Source organism: Lissotriton vulgaris, chromosome 1_1 (genome assembly GCF_964263255.1).
Source record: "Lissotriton vulgaris chromosome 1_1, aLisVul1.2, whole genome shotgun sequence".
Taxonomy (NCBI): Eukaryota; Metazoa; Chordata; class Amphibia; order Caudata; family Salamandridae; genus Lissotriton; species Lissotriton vulgaris.
In genome coordinates, this window is record NC_141685.1 from 1820032262 (window position 1) to 1820059239 (window position 26978).

At 47.0% G+C, this 26978-nt stretch overlaps 1 protein-coding gene across 1 annotated transcript in view; it reads left to right on the plus strand.

Moving 5' to 3' along the window:
- Positions 1 to 26978, plus strand: part of C1_1H12orf42 (chromosome 1_1 C12orf42 homolog) — a 1726734-nt gene that overhangs the window by 1231599 nt on the left and 468157 nt on the right. The window contains exon 10 of the mRNA XM_086933179.1: positions 7405 to 7494. Within this exon, the coding sequence (XP_086789305.1) occupies positions 7405 to 7494 (90 nt within the window). The remainder of the gene's footprint in view (positions 1 to 7404; positions 7495 to 26978) is intronic.

The following is a 26978-nucleotide window of genomic DNA, read 5'->3' on the forward strand; positions in this document are numbered from 1 at the left end:
AGGGCTTGATGTAGAGCTTGCCTCCTATTGGAAGTCTCAGGGAAATCAAAGATTTCAACTTCTTCTTGGTACCGGCTTCTGGAACTGTATGTTTCAGCTGCCACAGAGGAAAAAGGTAACCTGGCGCCATCAATGACGGTGCTGCCGGCTCCTTGATCTGAAGGCACCGCAGAGGGCAGAGCTGCACTTCATACTGCAACCCTGTCTCACTGACCCCGTCGTCTGACGGCGCCACCGAGCTGCTGCTTGTAGCATGACCGCTGAACATCGCACTCCGAACCGTCTTACACTGCTGCTCTGGTTTTCACGAAAATGAGCGACTGCGCGACGTTTTCACCGACTCCGCTGCCTGCACTGTGACCTGTGGACACTGCTTATGGAGTACACGGATAACCGTCCCACTTCACACCATAGCTCTGGTCTCACCTACGACGACGCTCCAAGCTGACCTCGACACCGCTGCCTGCACCAAGGTTTTGACTCACCACTCGTACGTTACATGGCGCAAAGCCCTGTCCTTCACCACAGCCATCGACTGCAGTTCATCAACTGACACCGCTGCCTACACTGCAACCTGTGGGCCCTGCACACTCCACTGCCCTGTGTCGCACGGCAGTCAGTTCTTCAGCAACGACGACGACGCTACTTGCATGGTGACCTGTCAGCACCGTAACAAGCACTGGCCCACTGTGCACCGCAGCCCTGGTCTCAGTGATGCCACTGGACAACCGCCACTGAGCCGCTGCCTGCACCGTGACCTGAGGGCATGCACGTCGCACCGCTCCGCTTCACACCACAGTCCCAATGCCTAGTGACGCCGGTGCTTCTGACTTCAAACTCCTGGAGTTCGACCTGCAGCGCAGGTGAATTCAAAGACCCAACGACTCCTGCACCAACTCCCAGAACCAACGACTGCCCACACGGCTCCTCCGGAGCTCACTGCAAGGTCTGTGGCCCTGCATTTCTAAAGGTACTAACCGCGGTCGGCTAGAACTGTTTAATCTGTCTGCTCACAACGCCGTGATAGCCCAGGATGGAGCTATCAACTTTAAGGAACTGTATATATAGTCTATTTTTGCTTTATTGGTATTGTGCATTACTATATGTTGGATTTTCATTGTTTTTGTCTGGTTTTACCTAGGTAAATATTGGATATTTTCCTAACACTGGGGTGGTGTCCCTTTTTTGTGTTTTCACTGCATTACTGCCGCTTATGTGCAAACACTTCACACACTGCTTCTGAAATAAGCCTGACTGCTTGTGCGAAGCTACTAAGGGGGTGAGCAGGAATTATTTTAGACATGTAATCCCCTAACCCTGACTAGAGGAGTGGTGGATTTTGCCTTGCCTAGGTGCATACCCTAGCCAAGCAGAAAACTAATTTCTAACAGCTGTAATAATTTGATAATTGATTTTTCTCCCTCAATCATGACATGAACACTACTCTGCTTCTGGTATGGAATGGATGTTAATGAAAATGGATTTGACAGACATACTGGCACTGGCTGAACTGTTGACTGTGCTTGATATGGTCGCTGGTGGGTTTCTATTGGGTGCTGTTTCAAAACTGTTGTCATATCTCTCCCTGATCTGTCATATTTTTATTTTCCTATTGAATTGGTGGCTCAGTTATGATACACTGATCTGTTTTTTTCTAACTTTTAAACTGGTTTGTGTGCCAAAATTTAGTTTACATCTCAGCACCTGCCTTCAAATATTTGACACAATCCCTGCCTGGCTAAGCTAATAAATTAAACTTGACGGGCTTTCCTGAAAGGATGATTTTCTTAGTCTCTGCTATTAGAATGATTTCAAAGTTCCTCTCTGACAATTCCCCTGCCTTGGTCATCAGACCTCACCAGCCACCCAGCCTTTTCCATCATTCATTGATTGTGCAAGTCCATATTGAAATTGTTGGTGTCATATTTCTTTCCATTTGATGATAGCTGCATCCAGAGTTCATGCCTCCACCAATTTGTTCCAATTTTCTCCCACCCATTAGTTTACCACCACCTGGAACAACTTCCCCATCTACCTCCGAACCTCCACCACCCTTTCTGAATTCAGGATTGGCCTCAAGACCAGGCTGTGTGGGAAGCCCCAGCCATGCAGCGCCTGGATACCCCATTGGGTAATTAACACACCCTACAAATATTGATAGATTGATATCCCTACTCACTACAGACTCCTGCCTCCTTAATCCTGATGCCATAATAGTCTAGAGCATAACTTCCACAATTGGTAAAAAAAAAATCTCCCGCTTACATTAAACACTCACAAAACCCACACTTTTCAAATATCAGGCCACCCCCCCCAAGCCCCCCTGTACTGACTCCTTTTTTAGGTTTCGCCTACGCAGCGCACCTGCACTGCATAGGAGGACCTTTAGCCGTCATTCTGCTCTTTTTTGAAGCCCATACTCGTGCTTGTGGTGGCATCTACCATGCTGGAGTGAGCATGGGTGTGCCACAAGCACGAGTATGTGCTTCAAAAAAGAGCAGACTGCAGGCGCATGCATACACGCACGCACTACTCCTGTGCCAGCAAACACATGATTGCAGCTCTTCCCGCCTTCTCCGGCTCCAATTCTGGTCCCCGCTTTCAATTTTGCTTTTTTCACAGGCTGCCCCGCTCTCACTCTCGTGGGCTCTGACGTGAAGACTGCTCTCGCTTTCACTTTTGCTGTTTTTATTGCACCATCCTTAGGCCACAGATCACAGACTGCCCCACTCTCACTCACTTCCCTATGTGGCAGCCTCGGATCCTGGCCCGGCTCTTCCAGCCCTATCCGGCTCCAATTTACGTCTGCTGCACTGTCAGGTGGGCTCTGGCGCCGCAGCTTTCTTCCCTGATGCCAGCTCAGTGCTTCGTTGTGCGCCGACCCCCCGCTGTTCGCGGAGGTCTACCACTGCCTTGATAATCACCAAACCAGCCGCGTTCCACTCATGAGGTTGGACTCTGCTGGTTGCACACTCAGCGCTGCTCCCTGTGACTCGATGCCCCCGAATTACAGGATATATACCGGATATTTTGTGGCCTGGACAGGAGCTGTTTTACTTTGTGGCCATCTTGGTCCTTGACCAAGCCACACCCCCCATCTTTGATTATTTAACTCAATATCAGTACTCCAAGGGTTTGTGCACTCTGTGCTGCAGGTTAATCTTATTACACCTGACTATTAACTCGGGCGCTTCAGGTGACCACACCTATCCCCAGAGTATGACCACAGTGTACTGCAGATGAATATCCTACCCTCAGGGCATAAACACTGGGTGCTACAGTTGAATATGTCCCACCATACTATGTGAAAAGATGCTGCAGGTCAGTATTGGCATCCACACATAGAGCAAGACTACCGAATGCTGCTTGTGAAAATACCCATTGATGCAGCATGAATGCTAGGTGTGACAAGCCAGTCTAATTACCCCAAAAGACTGAACACATTTTTCTACAGATGAATACAGTAGCCACGCTGCTCTTGAACATAGCCAAAGCCAATAGCTCAGGCAAACAGCTTACAAGGTCCCAAAGGCAAAACCTATTGGCTATGCCAATAGGCCTCACCTTTGGGACCTCATAAGTATTTACTGATCCAGCACAATATCCTTGGTGCAACAATATCAACTGTTGCATGGCTAAACACTTATAAGGTCCCAAAGGCAAGACCTATTGGCTATGCCAATGCTTGTCCTCCCATGTCACCATAATCACCAGCTCTGCTCACCCACCAAGGCCATATTCAATATATCATTCTTTTATACATGGTTTTACTTCTTGCATGCATTGCAAATGGTTTTAAGTAACTCTGCAAAATAAAATAAACTGAAACTGAAACTGATATACAATACCACGTGCCTATTCTGAAATACTTGCTCTGTCGACTTTCATAATCTTTGTATCCATGACATAATCATTGCTATTTGCTTGCAGTATCTTGATCTAGACTTGGCTCACTCTGTAAAGTAACTCCACACTTTCACAAAATATGCCTACATACTTCCTCCTTGTAAATTGATACTTGTATCGCGCACTACTCACCCGCAAGGGTCTCAAAGCGCTTGTACGAATACCACTATGGAACCCATCCTGGCTTTCCCTGTGAGATGTCCACTCCTGGGCACCCCCAAGGTGGAGGCCAGGCATCCTTAGCGTTGTGAGGGCCATTGAGGAGTTTAAGCAAGCTATTGCCCAGAGTTGCACTCCATGATTGGAATAGGCACCGAGGCGAGAATTATCAGGTCCATTGAATTTTGAGCCCAAGACCCCCCAAGGCGGGGAATTGAACCCTGGTCCTGGGCTAGACATCTGCATCAGGGTCTGCCGCTCTAACCATTGAGCCACACTTCTCCACCTCCTTCACTTAGCATTGCAGGCATCTCAGGCCCTTTCAGATGACTCAATCTAAAATCGGATGATTTCAAATTCTTGCTTGAGCAGCTTGTCACAAACTTAAGTTTTAATTCAGAGACCCTATAAAGACATCATACTGCTACTTCCCAATCTTTCATTGAGCATCCCAACCATGACCTCATCCTTTCTGACGAGCTTGTGTCAGGCTTACTAATGCCCATCCATATAACCTAAAAATACCATTGGGTCATATTCTTGCAAATATTACATACATCCTTTCTTTCTATTTGATGTTTCCAAAAGCAGCGCAGCCGATCTGTTTCACCTACAAAGGCTTCATAAGGGCTGCAAAGAAAAGAAATACACACATAAATCATACATTCGACCACACAAATATGTCAATTTACAGACAAACAAAATGATGTTACACATTCAAAAGGAAACCAACATAAACACATCCAAAAAAATGGATACAATATGTTGCCATAGTGTTCCATATAGCTTCAAAGGTTCAAAGGTTTTTTATTTGCATAATTAGTTAAAATTATTACAAAATTCGCATAATAAAATAACGATACAAAATTTATTTAAAAAAAATTACTAAAATTGTTGTCTCTCGGCTATTGTTTTGTTTGGGGGCGGGGCTTGTGAGGTCCTGGGTTTAAGCTGGCCCTGTTTGCCCACGAACTGGATGGTCCTCATATTCTATTAGGTCTAAAAGTTTTCTTGCTTCTGCCAAGAATTTGACTCCACGGCATACTAGGATCATGTTGGAACCACCGAGCCAGCTTGTGACTGCGTGTCTGCAGGATCGAATGTTGAGAGCATTAAAGATGGGTTTCAATAAGAGTCGTCTCTGACTTATCAGGGCCGGACATAAGCAGAAAAGGTGGACAAGTGTTTCGGTGTTGTACCCGCAAAGGCGACATTGAATCGTCTGGTGTGATGATTTCCAGGACGGTAGTAAATCCTTTGTGACATGCATCCCCATCCGATAGGCTGTAAAAGACTTTTTTAGGTGACCACTGAAGTGGGATGTTCCATATAGCATTTCATGTGAAAAACTATACCATCATTTTTTTAAACACAACAGACACTTTGTCGGTATTAATGAAAGAGCCAGAAGGCAGTAGCTAATTGATCCCTCTTCCTTAACATCGCGTAATTTAAAACATGCGAGAAGGACTAGAGAGTATCTATTGACCAGTCAAAGTGACAGAATTGTCCAAAGTAATAGAAGATACCACTAAGATGATAGGCCAAGAAAGTGAGAGCGAAGCAAGAGGTTCATGACGAATGTACATGCCCAAATGAATTCTACTTCCTAGTACACCTCGTTTACACTTGTGTTAGAACAGAGGAAAACACCAAAGTGCAGATGATTGAAACAAAAAGAGGAATTCAATTGTGCATGTACATTCGTCATGAACCTATTGCTTCGCTCTCACTTTCTTGGCCTATCATCTTAGTGGTATCTTCTGGTACTTTTGACAATTTTGTCACTTTGACTGGTCAATAGATACTCTCTAGTCTTTCTCGCATGCTTGAAACAACGCGATGCTATGGAAGTGGGATACATTAGCTCCTGCCTTCCGCCTCTTCCATCAATACCAACAAAGTGTATGTTGTGGTTTTTTTTAATTAACAATTTTTCACATGAAGTTCCATATAGAACACTATGGCAACATTTTGTATCCATTGTAATAGATGTTTTTTTTGTATTTGTAACATCATTTTGTTTGTCTGTAAATTGACTTGTAATTATGTGGTCGGACGAATGATTTATGTGTGTTTCTTTAATGTTTGCAAGCAAGATGAAGCCTTCACAGCTGCACTGCCTTTGGAAACATACACTAAAAAGAAAAGAATCTACTGATGATCAGGTTCCACAAGCCTTTGTTCTGTTTTAGTGTAACCTGTGTTTGTTGCCTCTCTTTTCTGTTGTAAAATATATTATCTAATGGTTGCAATGTGCAGCTGGCCATTTAGGTGTGCAGGGGTCATTTCTTTGATCTAGTGACTGCTCCAGGTGGTGGGCTGAAAGCACCCAAGCTGCCTTTTCTTTTGTTCATGGCTTAGATCTTACATCATTTAGATGGAGCTAAATATCAAGTTGGAATAGGAACATCAGCGGTTCATACTCCACCTCTTTCACAACATTTCGATTATATTCCTTGTGATTTTACTCTGACATGTTCTTCAACAGGGTGATTACCAAGCCACTAGGACCCCAGGGCACTGGAAGCCAGCAAAGATTGTTCTGGGCAGATCCTCTATACAATGTTATGGAAAGGGGGAAATAGAGAGAGTATATTATAGTAGAGGAAGAGGTAGAGACAGAGAAAGATAGTGAGAGATGAGTTAGTTTATGAGTGAGGGAACATAGCGGGAAACATGGTGGATAGAAAGAGGGGGCCTTAGAGGGATGATGTAGCAAAGAAATGGTGAGGTGAATTGAGAGGCAAAGTAGAGGGAGGGAGTTTGGGGAGACAGACAAGGTAATGAGAGATGTGTGACATAGGGAATAGTGAGGTAGCATATAGTAAGAGTTTTTTAAGGAGGTGAGGTAAACCGAGAAAGACAGACAGAGGAGAGAGAGGTGAAGTAAAGTGGGATGATGCTAAGAGAGGGCAAAGTAGATTGGCTATAGACACAGCATGGGAGAGGGATACAAAGAAGTGGAGATCTGAGAGAGAGAGGTGCTGGAGACAGTTGAGTTGGAGAAGGAGAAAGTAGAAAGGAAGAGATCTAGATCTTCATACAGAGCAGTATAGAGAGAGAGATGAGGTGAGGATACGGTGGTAAGATGTATTTATAGAGTTTGTAGGTAGGCAGACGTGAGGTAGAGAGAACACCGTTAGAGTGATTGGATGGGTGTACAATAGTAATGAGAAAGAGAGGTAAGAAGAAGTCAGCAAAGTAGAGAGAAAGATAATAGAACGAGGTATGGGGACGTTGAAAAAGAAGCAGACGTAATACAATATATGCAATGTTTGCAATGCTTGAGTATAAATAACTTGACTCATTGAATTCTCTTCACATATCTTTTCAAAGGTGCGAGTGAAAGTGAATTTCCATATACGAATGAAGCTGAAAATGTCACAAAACAAGTACAGAAAGTACAGAAGGTTCAGGATGGAAGAGGTAACGTCAGACTTGTTTTAATAAAGCCTTGTGTTGCACTATGCTTTGTGAAAGTTTTGCATGTATCACCTAGATTAGTTTTCCAGTCGAGGATATCTTTAAAATCACTGCTATCATTTTTTTCCAAGAAGTTTTCCTCTACATATGTTTGACATTGTTATATCTGTCACTTCAGAGTTTCTAACTGATAATCTAAAGGGGTTAAGAAAAAAGAGAATATGGGGTGTAGTAGTCCAAAACTGTGTGAGAAAAGATGCAAAGATTAATAGAAACCTATCTTATGTCAGGACTTTAATGCTTGTGGGTCACACTCGAGTTATAGCATTCATTCACATATGTTCAGAAATAAGGGACATATTTACAAAGAGCTAACGCTTCCACAGTATAACTGTTTTTGATGCAGCAGCGGCGCAAATAATGCTCCACATTGCTCCATATTTACAAACTGATGGTTCAGCTTGTAGAAGCCTGCGTCCCATTATCTCTGCACCAGGTATAATGTATGCAGGGTAGGCATTCCCACGTTAAAGGCCACATAGAGTTGATGCAGTGAAAATTTACAAAATTTTACCCCAGCACTCTATGACTTGAATGCTTCAAATTCCCAACCCATTCTCAAACCAGGTGTAAAGATTGACCCAGGGCTTTTAACATGGGACTTGCCTCTGTGTCAGTCTTGCGACCAATTCCTGCAATGGATCACTTTAGTGCCAAAACCTGCATCTGAATTTCTGACGCATCTGTGAATCCTTGAGCCATGGAGCACTGTACTGTAATTGTAAATACAGGGCATTTATGGCGTTGTTAGGACATTGCGGCAAGTGCAATAAATCTTATGTACTGATGTAGCAGTTCTTTTAAATATGCCCCTAACTGGGTATGTTTGTGTATATATATATATATATATATATATATATATATATATATATATATATATATATATTCATTTATACATGTTCAGAACTAACTCTCTCTCTCTATATATATATATTACCTACTGGCGGTCGCCAGTAGGTAGTTATAGTTACAACCTAGGTTACATAGGAAAAGCTTTTTTTGATTTGCTTATAACATGGTGCCGTTTAACAAATCTTTATGAAATTTTCCAAAAAGTTGCACTTTTTAGGTCAGCTCCTATCTTGAAAGTTTGGGGGTGATTCGTCAAGCAGGGGCTGAGAAAAAAGAGGTCCCAAAAAGCGTTTTCCTCATGTGAACTGCTGAATGGAATTACCTTAAACTTGGCAGGGAGGTAGAGTTTAGTTCAGAAAGTGACTTTTTTTTTAAATGGTGTAAATCCGTTCAGTAGTTTTTGAGAAATCCAAAAAATAAGAGTCAAAAAATCAATTTCCTATAGGAAACTTTGTGTAAGGCTACATCTGAGACTACTAAACGGAATTGCCCCAAATTTGGCAGAAAAGGCAATGCATGGGTCAGAAAGCGACCTTTTTTTTTAAATGGTGTAAATCCGTTCAGTAGTTGCTGAGAAATTAGAAAAATAAAAGTTTTGATATCTTGGCGGAGCCTTAGTCCGGTGCACGAGCTTCACTGTGATTGGCTGCCAACACTCCAAACCAGGAAGTGTTGGCAGCCATCTTGTGGCTCGGTAGAAGCGAGTCGCTAGAAAACAGAAAAACAAAGGTAGAAAATAAGAGAAGGGGGCAGAGTGGAAAATCCCTGTTCCCCTAAGCCTGGTCAGTGGTCCCAGAAGGACCCCCAGGACCCCAATTTTTTTTTAATTACAAAATAAAATCGGCGGAATTCGCGCTGGGTTCCTGTGTTTTAATTTAATGAGACCCCGGGGTGGGTAGGACCTTGGGCATTTCTTAAAAAATATTAGCCGGCTTGCTGGAGCTGTGGAAGCATGATGGGGTCCTGCAGTCTCGGGGCTTCACTCATGTTGGGAGGGGAGTTGCATGACCCCCCTCCAGGAGCTCTCCATCTGCTTATAACTTTGGCGTTGTTTGACGATTCTTTACAAACTTTTCTATAAAGTTTCTCTTTTTTGATGAGCTCCTATCTTGAAAGTTTAGGAGTGATTGGTCAAGTGGGGGCTGAGAAAAAAGGAGGGTGTGAAAACGTGTTTTCTCAATGGATTTTCCATAGGAAACTTTAGACAAGGCTACAGGTCAAACTGCTGAACGGAGTTACGCCTAATTTGGCAGGTAGAAAGGTCTTGGTCCAGAAAGCGCGGGTTTGTTGAAATGGTGTAATCTGTTCTGCATTTTTTGAGATATTAAAGCCACAAAATATATATATCTGGTCAGTGCCTTACTCCCGAGCACAAGCTTGCCTCTGATTGGCTGCTAACTCTTCAAAGCAGCAAGTGTCTGTTGATTGGCTGCTAACAGTTGAAACAGGAAGTGGTAGCAGCCATCTTGTGCCTCGCATCGAGTGAAAATATAAAAGAGAGTCAAGTCAAGTCAAGTCAAGTCAAGTCAGAAAATTTATATAGCGCGCTACATACCCAGAGGGTCTCAAGGCGCTTGAAGAGGGGTGGGGAATTACTGGTCAAATATCCACTTTTTAAGTTGCTTTCTGAATGCTAGGTGGTTCTGAGTAAGGCGAAGGTGAGTGGGAAGTGAGTTCCAGGTTTTAGCTACCAGGTAGGAAAAGGATCTACCTCCCATGGTGGTTTTGTTGATGCAAGGTACAGTGGCCAGGGCTTGGTTGGATGATCGTAGCTGGCGTGAGGGGGTGTAGAAGGACAGTCGTGTGTTGAGGCATTCTGGTCCGATTTCGTAGAGTGCTTTGTGTGCGTGGGTTAGGAGCCGGAAAGTGATCCTCTTATTGACGGGGAGCCAGTGGAGGTTTTTCAGGTGACTAGAGATGTGTTCTTTGCGCGGGATGTCTAATATGAGCCTGGCTGAAGCGTTCTGGATTCGTTGGAGTTTTTTCTGGAGTTTAGCGGTAGTACCGGCGTAGAGGGTGTTTCCGTAGTCCAGTCGGCTCGTGACCAGAGCGTGGGTGACCGTTTTCCTAGTTTCGGTGGGGATCCAACGAAATGTTTTTTTGAGCATGCGAAGAATGTTGAAGCAGGATGAAGAGACGGCGTTGACTTGTCTATTCATTGAAAGTGAGGAATCCAGGATGACGCCCAGGTTCCGTGCGTGGTCCGTCGGGATGGGTGCTTTTCCAAGGGCTTCTGGCCACCAAGAGTCGTCCCAGGCAGAGGGGGAGGTGCCTAAGATAAGGACTTCTGTTTTATCTGAGTTCAGTTTCAGACGGCTGTGTTTCATCCATTCGGCTACTTCTTTCATTCCTTCGTGTAGGTTAGTTGTAGGGTCATTGGTGAGTGAAAGGATCAGTTGAGTGTCATCCGCGTAGGAGATGATGTTGAGGTTGTGTTGGCGTGCGATGGCCGCGAGGGGGCTCATGTATACGTTGAAGAGGGTGGGACTGAGTGAGGATCCTTGGGGTACGCCGCAGATGACTTCAGTGGCCTCTGAGATGAATGGTGGGAGGCGGACTCTCTGGGTTCTTCCGGTGAGGAATGAGGTGATCCATTCCAATGCTTTTCCTTGTATTCCGATGTTTTTGAGGCGCTGTAGAAGGGTGCTATGGCAGACTGTGTCGAAGGCTGCGGAGAGGTCAAGGAGGATGAGGGCGACTGTGTCTCCATTGTCCAGGAGAGTTCGAATGTCGTCTGTTGCTGCGATGAGGGCGGTTTCAGTGCTGTGTTTGGCTCGGAAGCCGGATTGTGAGGAGTCGAGGGATTTGTTAGTTTCAAGAAAGGCGGCGAGCTGGTTGTTGACCGCTTTCTCGATGACTTTGGCCGGGAATGGAAGGAGCGAGATGGGGCGGTAGTTTTTGAGTTCGGTGGGGTCAGCTGTGGGTTTCTTCAGGAGGGCGCTGAGTTCGACATGTTTCCAGCTTTCCGGGAAGGTGGCGGAGTTGAAGGAGCAGTTGATGACATCTCGGAGGTGTGGTGCTATGATGGAGTCTGCTTTGTTGAAGATGTGGTGAGGGCATGGGTCGGTTGGGGATCCTGAGTGGATGGAGTTCATCAGGCGGATGGTGTCCTCAGTGGAGATTGGGTTCCAGTCGTTGAAGGTGTTCAAGGGAGGTGGGGGTCCTGCTAGGGGTTGGGTGGGTTGGTCTTCGGGTTGGTTGTCGAAGCTGTTGTGGATGTCTGCGATTTTGTTGTGGAAGAATGAGGCTAGGGAGTCGCAGAGGACTTGGGAGGGGGTGATGTCGTTGGAGTTGGCCGTGGGATTGGTGAATTCCTTGACGATATTGAATAGTTCTTTGCTGTTGTGGGCGTTGTTATCTAGTCGGTCCTTGAAAGTGGCTTTCTTGGCTTTTCGGATCAGTTGGTGGTGTAAGCGGGTGGCGTTTTTGAAGGCTTCCTTGGTGCTGGTGGTTGGATCTTTTTTCCAGGCCTTCTCAAGGGAGCGGCAGAGTTTCTTGGATTTCTTAAGATCATCGTTGAACCAGGAGGCCTTCTTGCTGCCGAGTTTGTTTTGTCGTTTTTTCAGTGGTGCTAGGATGTTGGCACTGTTGGATAACCATAGGGTGAGGTTGGTGGCGGCTTGGTCGGGATTTGAGGAGTGGGCTGAGGGGTTTAGAAGAAGCGATGAGGAGATCTGGTCGATGGTGATTTTGTTCCAGTTTCTTTGCAGAGTTGGTTGGGGGTGGTTGTTGGGTTTGGGCTTGTTGTAGGTGAAGTGAACGCAGCTGTGGTCAGTCCAAAGGAGAGCCGTGGTGTGGCTGAAGGAGACATGATTGCTGGAGGTGAAGATAGGGTAGAGTGTGTGACCTGCGATGTGGGTGGGGGAAGTGACCAGTTGTTTAAGTCCGAGGTTGGCGAGGTTGTCCAAAAGGGTGGTGGAGTTGCGGTCGTTGTTCTTTTCAAGGTGAAAGTTGAGGTCTCCCAGAAGGATGTAATCTTTGGAGGGGAGCGCGTGTGGAGTGATGAAGTCCGTGATGTCCTCACTAAATTGTGCGCGGGGTCCTGGAGGTCTGTAAAGGAGGGTGCCTCTGAGTGTGGTCTTGGGGTCGATGTGGATCTGGAAGTGAAGGTGTTCAGAGTTGGCGAGATTGACGTCTGAGCTGGTTGAGATGCGGATGGATTTCTTATGGATGATAGGGATACCTCCTCCTGTGTGGCCGGTACGGTCCTTGCGTATGATCTTGTAATCTTCTGGGATGGCAATGGTGATGTCTGGGGCAGAAGAGGCGTTCATCCATGTTTCTGTTAGGAAGGCGACGTCCGGAGAGATGGTGTCTAGTAGATTCCAGAGGTCAATGGCGTGCCTGTGGACCGATCGGGTGTTGAGCAGGATGCATTGTAGGTGGTTGGGGTCGGATATCTGTGGTGTGATCGTAGCGGAGTTGTTGTCGGTGCCGTTGAATTTGCAGGAGTTGCATGAGAAAGGTCCGTGGGTTTGTCCAGGAGCGACTTGGACGCAGTTGGGGGAGCGGTCGGGGTTAAGGGCTAGGAGGGTGGTGGCATCGTAGGTAATGCGGGAGGGGTGGGCATGACAGGGGCCAGGGGGTATGGCGCTGGGCGCGGTCCAGGCGCGGACGGGCGTAGACGGGCTTACCTTTGGCGCACCTTCGGCGCGGCCGTAGCGCGTGGATGCTGCGCGTGGGACCATCTGGCTTAAATGGATGGTGGAGGGGGCGGAGCGTGGGAGGGTCAGCTGGGAGGCAGGATCAGAGAGGCGGGTCAGGGGAGAGGAAAACACAAAATGGAGGGCAAAAATGAAAGTAAAAGCAGGGCACAGCACAATGCTCGTCACCAGGCAGCCAAAGGCTCTCAACTCCTGCAGAATGCCTCTGCCAAAGCGCCACTAACAAAAGTACTAACGTTGCACACTACAGCAATGAAGTGCAAGTAATAAATATACAGAGCGCCAATCAAAATTTTACAATCAGGTTTCAGAAAGCGCCAAGCGACAATCAGCTTCAAAGCGCTAATGCAGAAGCTGTGATAAACGCGGTTAGCTTCGCAGACAGTGAGGCACAAAGCGTGAAGCAGGCAATTCAAAGTGCAACAAAGCACAAATCAATTAAGTGAAATAACGTTCTCACAGCGCAGCGCGAGCAAGAGCTTAAAAGCGCGATTAATCTTTCAATGTCAACGATACCAGGCGCGGTCAGGAATGCTCGGGTGCAAAGGGCTTCAGCTGCGATGCAGGTGTAGTCAATCAGTGAATCTAGCAGGAGAGCGTGGGGGGAGCGACCGTTCAGGAAGGAATCCCGGTGGTCACAGCTAGGTACGGGCTGGGGAGAGTCTGTTCTTCGTGTGTGGGAGGGTCAGCTGGGAGACGGGATCAGAGAGGCGGGTCAGGGGAGAGGAAAACACAAAATGGAGGGCAAAAATGAAAGTAAAAGCAGGGCACAGCACAATGCTCGTCACCAGGCAGCCAAAGGCTCTCAACTCCTGCAGAATACCTCTGCCAAAGCGCCACTAACAAAAGTACTAACGTTGCACACTACAGCAATGAAGTGCAAGTAATAAATACACAGAGCGCCAATCAAAATTTTACAATCTGGTTTCAGAAAGCGCCAAGCGACAATCAGCTTCAAAGCGCTAATGCAGAAGCTGTGATAAACGCGGTTAGCTTCGCAGACAGTGAGGCACAAAGCGTGAAGCAGGCAATTCAAAGTGCAACAAAGCACAAATCAATTAAGTGAAATAACGTTCTCACAGCGCAGCGCGAGCAAGAGCTTAAAAGCGCGATTAATCTTTCAATGTCAACGATACCAGGCGCGGTCAGGAATGCTCGTGTGCAAAGGGCTTCAGCTGCGATGCAGGTGTAGTCAATCAGTGAATCTAGCAGGAGAGCGTGGGGGGAGCGACCGTTCAGGAAGGAATCCCGGTGGTTCCAGGGGCAAATTATTATAGCGAAGCTCTGTGTAATGATAATTTGGACGCAGTGAAGGTTTAAGGTTTATTAACAATAAAGGTGAAACAGGTGTGCGCCAGGCAGCACGACTTCCACTCCAGGACACTAGTAGGAAGATAACCCATTCACGCTCCCTGTGCCCAACATCACCACTTCGAAGGTATGCCTTTTGACACCAGTCCGTCGGCTCGCAGCTGTCTACCTTTGCCAGCTAGTACACTACTGTGCCTGTACCTCTGCAAGCTACTATGCTGCTGTTCCTTTGGGATCCGACGGCTCGTAGTTCTACCGCTGTGAGTTGAGCGGACTTGCCACAGATGTCCCTCTTTGAGCCTGGGTACGAACTGTTCATAAGTCACACTATATGAGCATTGAAAAGCCATTTTGTGATTCAGTCCATCAGCTGACATCTGTCCACGGCTTTTCTGAAAACATAATGGAGCTATGTCTGTGAGAGATACCGCTTTCACCCTGCCTCTCCCCACATCAGCAGGTAACTCACCCTCTTCCCACATCACCAGCATACCATCAACAACCTTCTTGGGTCCGCAAGTCTCCCTCTGCGAACCACTGGTGGGCTTGCAGCTCTTCCGGTGCGACTTCTCGAGCCTGCACTTTTACAAGCCAGCCCACCGGCTTGCAGGTCTCTGAGAAGAGATACAATGGAGGCAACGATGATGCAGGTCGGACACCCAACACTACTCTGACATCCCCTAGCAGCAGGCCCTTGTCCGCCATCCCCACTCACCCGCCACAAACAAATGTGACAGGAACGTTTTTAATTGTGGAGCCTAACAAATCAGCTGGTGTTGCAGTTTTAATAAAAAAGATGCTTGTGAGGTTGGACAAGTAAAAAATTTAGTCATGTATGGATTTTCATATAAAACATTTTATTAAAACAAAACAACAACAAATAAAACTATGTGTGTAAAATATTTTATTAAAAGAAAAGAACTACAAATAAAAAATAAGATGGTGCATTATGCGTCTAGCAAAGGAGAGAGAACGAGAATAAGAGTGAGATACAAGGAAGATAGAAAGAGAGAAACAGTGTGAGAGAGAGGAAGAGAGAGAAAGACAGAGAGAGAGAGAGGAAGATGGAAAGAAAGAGTAAGACAAAGAGGAAGACAGAGAAAGAGAGAAAAATTGAGAGAAAGAAAGAGAGAGATACAAGGAAGAGAGGAAGAGAGAAACAGTGTGAGAAAGAAGAGAGAAAGAGAAAGAGAAAGAGAGAGGAAGAGAGAGGGAGAAAGAGAGGTAGAGAGAGAGAAAGAGTGGGGGAAGGGAAAAGAAGAGAAAAAGAGTGAAACAGTGTGAGAGAGAGGAAGAGAGAAAGAAAGAGTCAGAGAGAGGAAGAGAGTGAGAAAGAGTGAGAGAGAGGAAGAGAGAAAGATTAAGAAAGAAAGAATGAGATACAAGGAAGAGAGAAAGAAACAGTGTGAGATAGGGAAAAAGTGAGCCAAACAGTGTGAGAGAGAGGAAGAGAGAGAGAGAGGAAGTGGGAGAAAGAAAGAATGAAACAGAGAGGAAGAGACAGAGAAAGAGAGAAAGTGTGAGAGAGAAAAAGGAAAAGATGGAGAGGAAGTGTTGGCCCTGGAGAAAATCTGTGCAGCGCACCTTTGTGCCACCGGTGTGTTTCCAACCATGTGCTGGGAGATAGTTCAGCCCCCAAGTTTAGTGATCTGAAAGATAATATAGAATTAGTAATTGCAGAGTAGATATAACTGCACGCACGTAATTCTCTGTTTTTCTCATGCACAATGAGGCTGGTGCACCCCATCTATTCCCACTGCTCGGAGGTGTCTGTGCGCTCTTGTGCGCCCAGACTGCTGCACACTTTCTACTCCCACTGCCCAGAGGTGACTGCCCGCTGCTGCGGAAATAAGTCTCTCTGATCTCCTTCTGCCACCGGCGTGTGTGTAAGAGGGTCCATCATGTGCCGAAACAACTTTGTTGTGCGTTCAGGATGGCCACGCAGCATCGCAGATTTATCGCGCGTTCAGCTTTGGTGGTGTTGGGGCGTGTTGGGGGGGTGTACGTCGATTTGTGATTCACAGCCTGTTAGATAAAAAGCAAGATAAGATTGTGCATTATGCATCCATCAAAGAGGAGAAGAAGAGAGAGAGAAAGAAAGAGTGAGCAGAAGACAGAGAAACAGTGAGAGTGAGAGAAAGAGAGAGAGAAAAAGAAAGCAAGTGAGAAGAATACAGAGGGAAAGAGTGAGAAGGACGAAGAGAGAGAGAGAAAGAGTGAGAGAGGAAGAGAGAGAAAGAGTGTGAGAAAGAGGTATAGAGAAACAGAGGAAGAGTGAGAGAGAGAGAGAGAGAGAGAGAAAGAGACAAACAGTGTAAGAGGAAGAGAGATAGAAAGAGCAAGAGGGAGAGAAAGGAAGAGATGAGGAGGGGCACTGAGTGCCCACACTGTGTACAAAACCGTACCAGCTAACCCTTACGCCACCACTCTGTCTCCAACCACGTGCCGCAACATAGTGGAACTCTCAAGCTCCCAGATCTGAAAGTTAGACTGAAATTAGTAATGCAAGAGCAGGGTTGGATTAGGATTCAAAAACGGCCTGGGAATGCTGCTTCGGCAAAATTTTATTTAAAAAAACGGGGAGTGGGGGAGATACAAAACAAATGCACAGATTTGTTTACACTGGTGACTTAAAAACAAGTGAGGCCACTTCTGATCAGGCCCCCTGCCCTCCTAGGTATGCATACATTAATGGGCGACCCTGCGAGAGAAAGAAAGTTATACTTCTGCCTGTTCCTAAACGTGAGGTAGTGGCCCATGTTTATTTATTATTTATTTATTTATTACACTTATAAAGCGCACTATCACCTCGAAAGGCATCCTGGCGCTGGCAGCATCAAAAAACGAGAAACAGGCGGCTAGTGGCAGGCTGAAAATTTAAGAGAGGGGGGAAAGCCACGTTTTTAGCAGCCTTCTAAAGGCAAGAAGGCAGTTAGTCTGCCTGAGTTCAATGGGCAGAGAATTCCAAAGCTTAGCCGCAGCCACACTAAATGATCTGCCTCCCACTCTAGATCTTTTAAACCTGGGTACGGCCACCACCCTGGCCGAAGAGGAGCGCAGGTTACGGGCCGGTACATACCACGAAAGCATCCTTTGTAGACACACCGGGCCCAACCCGTGAAGGGCTTTGAAGGTCAGACATAGGGACTTAAAGGTCACCCTCTCCCTTACAAGGAGCCAGTGCAACTGAGCCAAAGCCGCTGCGGAAGAAGATCTCGTTGGCCAGCCTAAGGCTAGTTTAGCTGTTGCAAGACTGGAGCTTCTGAAGAATATCCATAAGGTAGCTCGGGGACCCCAGCAATAAAGCATTGCAGTAGTCTAACCTACTGAGCACGATGCAGCGCACCACCTCTATCCGAGCAGTGGGCGGTAACAGGGGCAAGATTTTTCACAAGAGGCGGATAATGGTCATGCAACTAGCTGCCACCTTAGAGACCTGCGCCTGCAGGGAAAGGTCACTGTTGAACATAACACCCATGTGCCCTCAGAAAGGCCATTCAGACACCCACTGGGTTGCTGGCTGTATCCAAACAACAGTGACACCACCCAAATCTGCCCCCAGACTGTTCCAAAAAGCAGCCCACAGTTGGAACTCAGCACTGGCCCCTCGGGCATTGCACTAGTGCTCGCGTTACCAATCCACTCTGTGGCAGAGTATATACGAGTGTGTACCCCTAAATCGCCCTGCCATCTTTCTGCATTCAGGGTACTGTACCCCATCCACTCCCGCTTCCCAGAGTTATCTGCCCGACGCTGCGCACCAAGGCCTCACTGCTTACCTTTTTGCAGTCACAGCACCCTCCACATCATGCAGCTCCATTATGTAAAGTAATAGGTCTCACATTTGGTACTGAGTCTTGATATGGCCATGGCAGAGGACATACTAGTGCTCCTATCATCATCACAGGTTGTACACCTGCTCAGTGCTTGTGGTGCTACTAACTCATTCAGAAGTGAGGCCACATACTCTAAACTCTAAAATGGCGTAGAGCACGTGCACCCGGTCCTTTATATTAGCAGGGTCACGTGTCCTGTGACGCCAGTGCTGGATGGGTGTGGTGTAGGTGTATTCCAGCCGTGAGGGAGGGGCTGTGGCATCAGTGTTGCCAGATTGAGCTAGATCACGCACAATTTGGCTATATTTTTCCAGTTGTGTGGTAACATTTTGGTTTGTGCTAGTTGCCAGAATATAAATATGTATACAACGCTCCAGCAAAGTAGTATGTTAATGCACTTTATTAGACAAAGATTTACTTGGCATACTGTTGCAACATCAATTCCAATGCATTCACTGCCTGCATGATGCTGCCCCTGCCCCTCCTTCTCTAAAGTAACAATATTGGGCTAGTTTGGGCTACTTTTCAGTTGGCTTTGGGCTATAGAAAGCTTAAAAAATCTGACAAAACTGGATGCGGGTGTCGTTGTTGGAGTGCTACCATCACCGGGGTTGCAAAAGCCAAAGTGTCTCTCTGTGAGCCAAGTCCCACAATATGGCCAACATGGAAGGTACAGGGAATTACCCACCCTATATTCATCCATAGTTCCACACAAGAAAGATGGTGGACATGAGATATCTGTGTAGATATGAATGTGTATTGCACAGTCAGTGGAGTGTTGCAGCTGTAGCAATACAGGGCCATGGAAAGTTAAAGTTGTAGTTTTTTGCACATGGACGGAAGCCAATTAGAGACAATGTCATTGTCGGAGTTAGGCTGCACCAACATATGTACTTATACAATCACTCTGACAATCCTCACGCACTTATAAATTCAGTATACACTCTTCTTGCAGTACTCTAATGATGCAGTCTCTACGTACGCAATGACCGAGACAAAGTTACACTAAAGTTTTTCCCCACTGTCACTGGTAAGATGGTTGCATACGCTGTCTAGAACACTATGTAATGTGGTAGGGCCTAGGGGCAGCATGTTGCATACATAATGAACACATGGACACAGATAGATAGTAGAATTGGGTACGGGCATGTGCGCTTGACTCCTTTTTATTAACAGGGTCACATCTCCTGTGACTTCTGTGGTGAATGCGTGTGGGGTGATTGTAAGCCAACCCTCTATGAATGGTTGCTGATGGCAACAAGTACAACAGTCATTATTGGTCAGACATAGAGATTCAATCATAAAATGTCAATGATTTCTGCTGTACTAAGGTACGGGTACCAGATATGAAATCATACATAAAAGATTCTATCATAAAGGGTTCATGACTTGTGATACACTGATGTAGGACAGCAGATGCGAAATTATACACAAAATATTGTATCAGAAAGGGTGCATGAGTTGTGCTGCACTGAGGTAGGGGCATCAGAAGCATTCAGCGATGATGCGTGGTCAGGGGGCCGCACTGGGAGCAAAGTCTCTTGCCTATTGGACTGTGTCCTCTGCTATTGCGACTCGATGTGAATTGTGAGCCCTACTGTCCGCAGTGTAGGTGGATGGAACAAAAGATGAAACATTTATGAAATACACTGTCAAAATATGTAGGCTACAGGGACGTTATAGTTGAAATTGTGAGCTCTGCAGTCCAAAGTGTAGACTGCCATTCAGTGTTTGTTTGGACTTGCAAGATGAATTTGGTCATTGTAGTAAAGCTATAACTGACATAAAACAAGTTCTTGTAGCAAGGATACTAAAAGGATATTGTGTAGATTTGCGGGACATTATACTTAGTTGGGATTTTCACCAGAAACTACTTTAAACTTTGTTACTTCTTTTTCAAACTTCACATCAGTATTATCTTCCATCTCTTCTTCAACATGTACACTCAAACTGTTATTATCTGTACACTTCTCTTGACTACAAAAGAAATGTAACTCTATATCATCACAAACTTGTTTTATATCATTGATTTCGTGACGCAACAAGACCTACACTTATCCAGATGATTCCTCTTGACTTTGAATATAAACTTGCAGATGTCTTTCGATGCAAACATTCGTAGGATCTAATTTCTCGATGTGAAAGCATATTCAAGCTGAAGCTGTACAATTTTTTGCTAAGTGTCTTCCCCTGTGAACACTCAGTGTGTGTGCACCCTGCGATGATGCTATAATTGATATCAAGAAAGTTCTTGAAGCAAGGATACTAAAAGGATAGTACGTAGGTTTTAGGGACATCGTAGTCAGTTGCCTACTTGACTCTGTAATTACTGAATGACCATTACATTTTACTTGTGAGCCCTGATGACCGCAGTGTAGGCAGGAGGCAGCAGTCAGCAAGGGCCCACAGCCATGTGGCATTGAGTAGTGCTGCACAGTATTGGCAATTCAGTGTGCGTGCAACCAGCGATGATAAGTGGTGCACCGAGTTAGTAGCACCTGAAGCAACCAGCGTATGGGCACCCTCCGATGATACGTGATCCGGGCGCACTGCGCAGAGAGCAATGTCTTTTGTCTATTGAATTTTTCCTTAATAAGGCCACGTGGCGATGACTTATGGTGCACTGAGTTAGTAGTTCCTTTGGCACTGAGCGTGTACGTACCCTGCAATGATGCATAGTCCGGGGGGCCGCACTCGGTGCAATGTCTAGTGTCTATTGAATTCTGCCTTAATAAGGCTACATGGCAATGACGTATGGTGCACTGAGTTAGTAGTACCTTTGGCACTGAGCGTGTACGTACCCTGCGATGATGCATGGTCCGGGGGGCCGCACTCAGAGCAATGTCTTGTGTCTATTGAATTCTGCCTTAATAAGGCCACGTGGCAATGACTTATGGTGCACTGAGTTACTAGTACCTCTGGCACTGAGCGTGTATGTACCCTGCGATGATGTGTGGTCCGGGGTCCGCACTCGGAGCAATGTCTTGTGTCTATTGAATTCTGCCTAAATAAGTCAAGTCAAGTCAAGTCAATAAATTTATATAGCGCGCTACATACCCGGAGGGTCTCAAGGCGCTTGAAGAAGGGTGGGGAATTACTTGTCAAATATCCACGTTTTAAGTTGCTTTCTGAATGCTAGGTGGTTCTGAGTAAGGCGAAGGTGAGTGGGAAGTGAGTTCCAGGTTTTAGCTGCCAGGTAGGAGAAGGATCTACCTCCCATGGTGGATTTGTTGATGCGAGGTACAGTGGCAAGGGCTTGGTTGGAGGATCGTAGCTGGTGGGAGGGGGTGTAGAAGGACAGTCGTGTGTTGAGGCATTCTGGTCCGATTTCATAGAGTGCTTTGTGTACGTGGGTTAGGAGCCGGAAAGTAATCCTTTTATTGACGGGGAGCCAGTGGAGGTTTTTCAGGTGACCAGAGATGTGTTCTTTACGCGGGATGTCTAATATGAGCCTGGCTGAAGCGTTCTGGATGCGTTGGAGTTTTTTCTGGAGTTTCGCGGTGGTACCGGCATAGAGGGTGTTTCCGTAGTCCAGTCGGCTCGTGACCAGAGCGTGGGTGACTGTTTTTCTAGTTTCGGTGGGGATCCAACGAAATGTTTTTTTGAGCATGCGCAGAATGTTGAAGCAAGATGAAGAAACGGCGTTGACTTGTCTGTTCATCGAGAGTGAGGAATCCGGGATGACGCCCAGGTTCCGTGCGTGGTCCGTCGGGATGGGTGCTTTTCCAAGGGCCTCTGGCCACCAAGAGTCATCCCAGGCGGATGACTCTTGGTGGCCAGGGCACGTGGTGATGACTTATGGTGCACTGAGCTAGTAGTACCTTTGGCACTGAGAGTGTACGTACCCTGCGATGATGCGTGGTCTGGGGGACCGCACTCGGAGCAATGTCTTGTGTCTATTGAATTCTGCCTTAATAAGGCCACGTGGGATGACTTATGGTGCACTGAGTTAGTAGTATCTTTGGCACTGTGCGTGTACGTACCCTGCGATGATGCATTGTCTGGGGGGCCACACTCCGACCAATGTCTTGTGTCTTTTGAATTCTGCCTTAAAAGGCCAAGCAGTGATGACTTATGGTGCACTGAGTTAGTAGTACCCTTGGCACTGAGCGTGTACGTACCCTGCGATGATGCATGGTCCAGGGGGGCCACACTCGGAGCAATTTCTTGTGTCTATTGAATTCTGCCTTAATAAGGCCACGCGGCGATAACTTATGGTGGACTGAGTTAGTAGTACCTTCGGCACTGAGCGTGTACGTACCCTGTGATGATGCATGGTGTGGAGGGCCTGCACTCGGAGCTATGTTTTGTCCATTGAATTCTGCTTCAATACGGCCATGTGGCGATGACTTATGGTGCAGTGAGTTTGTAGGAAGGGGGAGACTCTAGTTGGCGCAGTGCAAGCACTAGCGACAAGCAGGGACTCTCTCTTCCTCGTCAGGGCTGAGGGTTACCTTCCAGACAACCTCTGCTTACCCTCTAGGTAGTGTGGCTTAAGCAGTCTTAGGCTAATCTTTGGGGCACATAGGGTTAAACACTTGCAACAGTACACCTTTACAACCAACCCACCACACAACGAGACCAGACTGTATTCTTGTAAAAATATATCTCTTTATATAAACTTTACGCAGGCTTGTGAATACAGTCAATAACTTTACGGATACGGTTGCAGGATATTAGCTTTAAGTTACCACAGTTCTTATCGTAGTTCTTGTGAGGCCCGTAGGCCGGTGTTAAACAAAGTTCTTTGTGGAGCCAGCGGCTTCCAGGGGATCTGTCCCACGTCGCGTTGCCTTCCCGGTGTCGCTGATCGTTGCGGCTCTTCGGCCGAGCAGGTCACTGGTCGTCCGGGGCAGCGGTGCTCTGTGGCGGCACGGTCCTCTCCTCGTCGTCTGCTCCGACCTTGGAGTCGGCGGCTGTGGCGGTGACAAGTGGCAGTACGGTCCCCAAGTGCAGGACGTACCCAGCCAAATGCCGGTGCAGCTGTGGCTCACAGCTGGGCTGTCGGGCAGGCTACCGACCTTGTGGACTCTCGTAGGGCAATAGTCTGTCCTTACAGGTGAGGGACGGCTCGCTATGCCGTCGCCTCGATAGCTCGGACCGGACGGGTCCTCCTTCGCTTTGCTCTCGGGCTCCCAGCGCAGGTGTGGTCACGATGTTCGGGCCAGCGGCGGCTGGTCCTCACTGTGCTTCCGCTGTAGCTTTGGGCCCCGGTCACGGTGGTCGGGAGGGAGTGGTTGCCTTAGAGGAGCTTCCTCTTTGTCGGTACTGCGGCGATGGTCAGCACCCGCAGTCGCTTTCTTCCAAGGGGGGGGTTTAGCGTCCACTGGTCCTGGGACGCTGGTCAGGGGGCAAGTTCAGTTCCAAGCCCTTGGAGATCTCTTTGCAGAGTTTGGCACAAGTAGCACAAAAGTCTTTTCGTAGTCTTTTTGTCGTCCTCTCCTTCAGCAGCAAGGCACCAGACACAGGCAAGAGTCAGCACCCTTCCTTGTCTTCTCGCGGTCCTTCTCGTAGGGCAGAGTCGCTCTGTGGCCCAAACTGGATCTAACTTTCAAGGAGCAGGGCTCCATCTTTTATAGGCCAATTCTTTTGTTCTCGCAGGCCAGGGGGGCCTTTGCATAGCCACTCTCAGTTCGGGAGTACCCCGGCGGGTGTACTCCGGCTTCTGCTTTCAGTGTGGGGGGCAGGCGCATCAGACGCCCCACAGGAGGTGGAGCCAGCATTGTCCGGACAGGAGTGGCCAGAGTACCTTGTTGATGGGGGCTTCGCCCTTCCTGGGCCAGGTGCCGGCAGAGTCATCCGCCGCTCCCCAGGAGGGTGGAGCCAGCATTGTGGTGGCCGAGCACAGTGACAGTTCGAGTCAAGAGGCACTCCTACCTCCCACTAAGGTGTAATCTGCGCATTCACCACCTGTCATCCCTCCAGCCCTGTCACTCACACATCCCAGACAGTCGGATACACATACTGGCAGAGGCAACTGAAATGGTTAAGCAAGCAAATGCTAACTTTCTAAAAGTAGCATTTGCAAACCCAGGATAATAAAATAAACTTGACTACAAGAAATATCTCATCATCCTGAGTTCAGGCATACTAAACATGACTCACTACCATGCTCCTTGAGCCTGCGGGGATTATAGGGTATAATAATCCTCGCAGCTCAGTCTGGCCTAATGGAGCAGGTAGCCTTCAGTAGTGAAATACGGTCTTCGTTGTAGGTCACTACCAGGACATGCCACGCACATCAGGGCTTGTCCTACCTCGCACCTACAAGGCACCCTGCCCGCAGGCCTACCATAGGGGTGTCTAATATGTAGTCGAGGGAAGGGTCGGGGCTGGCAAGTGGGGACACTTGCCCAGCTAGCGTGACAGTACGAGACCGCACGCGGGTTCTGCGGTCGCAGTTCCCAGACACAAGTTTACGGCTGCTCGGGTGGGTGGCGCAACCAGCGCTGCAAGCCCACCAGCAGTGTTGGCATCTACACGCCCCGGCACTCTCTAGTGCGCGTTACTAGGGACTAACAGTAAATCCAATGCACCAATCATGGATACCAATTGTATGTACAGTTTAGAGTAGGGAGCACTTGTACTGCGGCACGGATCAGCCGTGGCGCAGTGCCCTGAGTATCGGAAAACCAGCAAAACATCGGAGGCACATCAGCAAAAAGTGGAAGGGAGACTCACGCCAAGGTGCCAGGTCTAACAGAGTTAGTAGTACCTTTTGCTCTCAGCATGTATGTAACTTGCGATGATGCGTGGTCCGGGGGAGCCGCACTCAGAGCAATGTCCTTTAAATTCTGCCTTAATATGGCCATGTGGTGATGACTTGTGGTGCAATAAGTTAGTGGCACCTAATATACTCAGAGTGTGCACACCCTGCGATGATGCCTGGTCCGCACTGGGAGCAATGTATCTTGTGTACTGCAATGCGTCATCTGCAATCGCTACTCCATCTGATTTGTGAGGCCTGCTGTCCACAGTGTAGATTGAAGGCAGTAGTCTGTACAGACATAAGTCTCTGGTACTGTGCCGCTGGATTCGCAGGGGGCCTGTGTCGAGGAGACCCACGGTTATGGCGGCAGCCACATGGCGGGGTGAGGCCGGCCGCTCTGGCAGACTTGTTGGCCTTCACAGTTCACTAGTGAACCATGCCCAGAGCCCCAGCTTATTTATTTATACTCCTGCGCTGGAGGGGCGTACTTTGGATGGGCCCACTGCGCTTCCGTTTCCAGTGGAGGACAACACAGCTACATGTCCGAGATCTTTCCCACTGCCTGAGGTAACATGGTTGCGTGTGTTGTGCACAACACTACAAGCACCAGCAGTATATATACAGATGGATAGGTTGATGATCTGTATAGTGAGGTCTGTCCAGCACATCACCGCTACAGTTGATATTGTGTGCATTGTTATTATCGATGGATGAGTTGCGTCCTTCACACATACTTGCTTGCCATATCTGGCAACATTCAAGTATTGTGTGGCTGAGAGACCATGGCGTTTTTAGAAGATCCGATCTCCTGTTCTGCGCTGCCTTGGTGGTAGTAGGGAGGGGGGTGGTCCGGGGGGAAGTCCTGAGGATGGTGGCAGTGTGTGTTGTGGCCTTCATGGGTGTTTGAGCTGCGTGATCAGTAACTCTATGACATATGTTGCCCTTCAGATCTGATTCTGGGCTACGATCCCTTTCACATTGTAAATAGCCATCCTGGTTTACACCAGTAAAATGCAGATGTTAGATTCCTACTGCAAAAGTGGCTTATTCCCTGTTTTTGGATTACACTCCAGATTTGGCTGCTCATTGAAAATATTGGTAACTGGTGCTTTTGTGTTAATTTCTGTAAGGTGACGTCTACTCTGTATATTACTACTGATAGTTGTTGTTCTCATTTGTGACAAATTCTTTTTTGTGGAAGCTATTGCTGGAAAACTGGAGATATTGGCTGTTTTCACTAGGTTGACAATAAAGTGATAATTAAAAATCACAGAAAAAACTATGGGGCATATTATCAAGCCTGTGCGCTAAAATTATCGCCGCTTTATCGGCCGAAAACGGCCGATAAAGCGGCGATAATGGGCTTGATAATATGCTCTGTGGAATTCCAATCGAAGCCCATGTTAGATGTCTTCACATCTAACATGTGCTTCGATTGGAATTCCATAGAGCATATTATCAAGCCCATTATCGCCGCTTTATCGGCCGTTTTCGGCCGATAAAGCGGTGATAATTTTAGCGCACAGGCTTGATAATATGCCCCTATATGTTTAAAGAAGAATATAATTACAAATTAGCATTAAAAAACCTTTGAAATTCACTGAAAAAACCATAAGTTTCAGGGACGGTATAGTTACAAATTAGCATTTAAAAAACCATAGAAATTCACTGAAAAAAACATAGGTTTCAGGGACATTATAGTTAGCTGGACATTTCCCTCATACAAAACCATAGAAATTCAACGGTTATAGTTAGTTGAGCTAACTATAACTTGCACCCTCGCAATGCACTGCTGATGACATCACATATCACATCATTCATGACTTCACTGATGACATCTCAAATGACATCACTGATAACATAACTGATGACATCATCCGCGTGATAATCTGATGCACCTCCTCACACCCTAATATAGCCTTTGATACACCCCCTGTAAAATACAGAGTTCCATTTCCAAAACCATTGAGACACCAAAACCAGTTACAACAAATGCACTCACTAATTCCTAGGTCTACAGACACATGCACTCATTCACCCATACAACCATTCGTA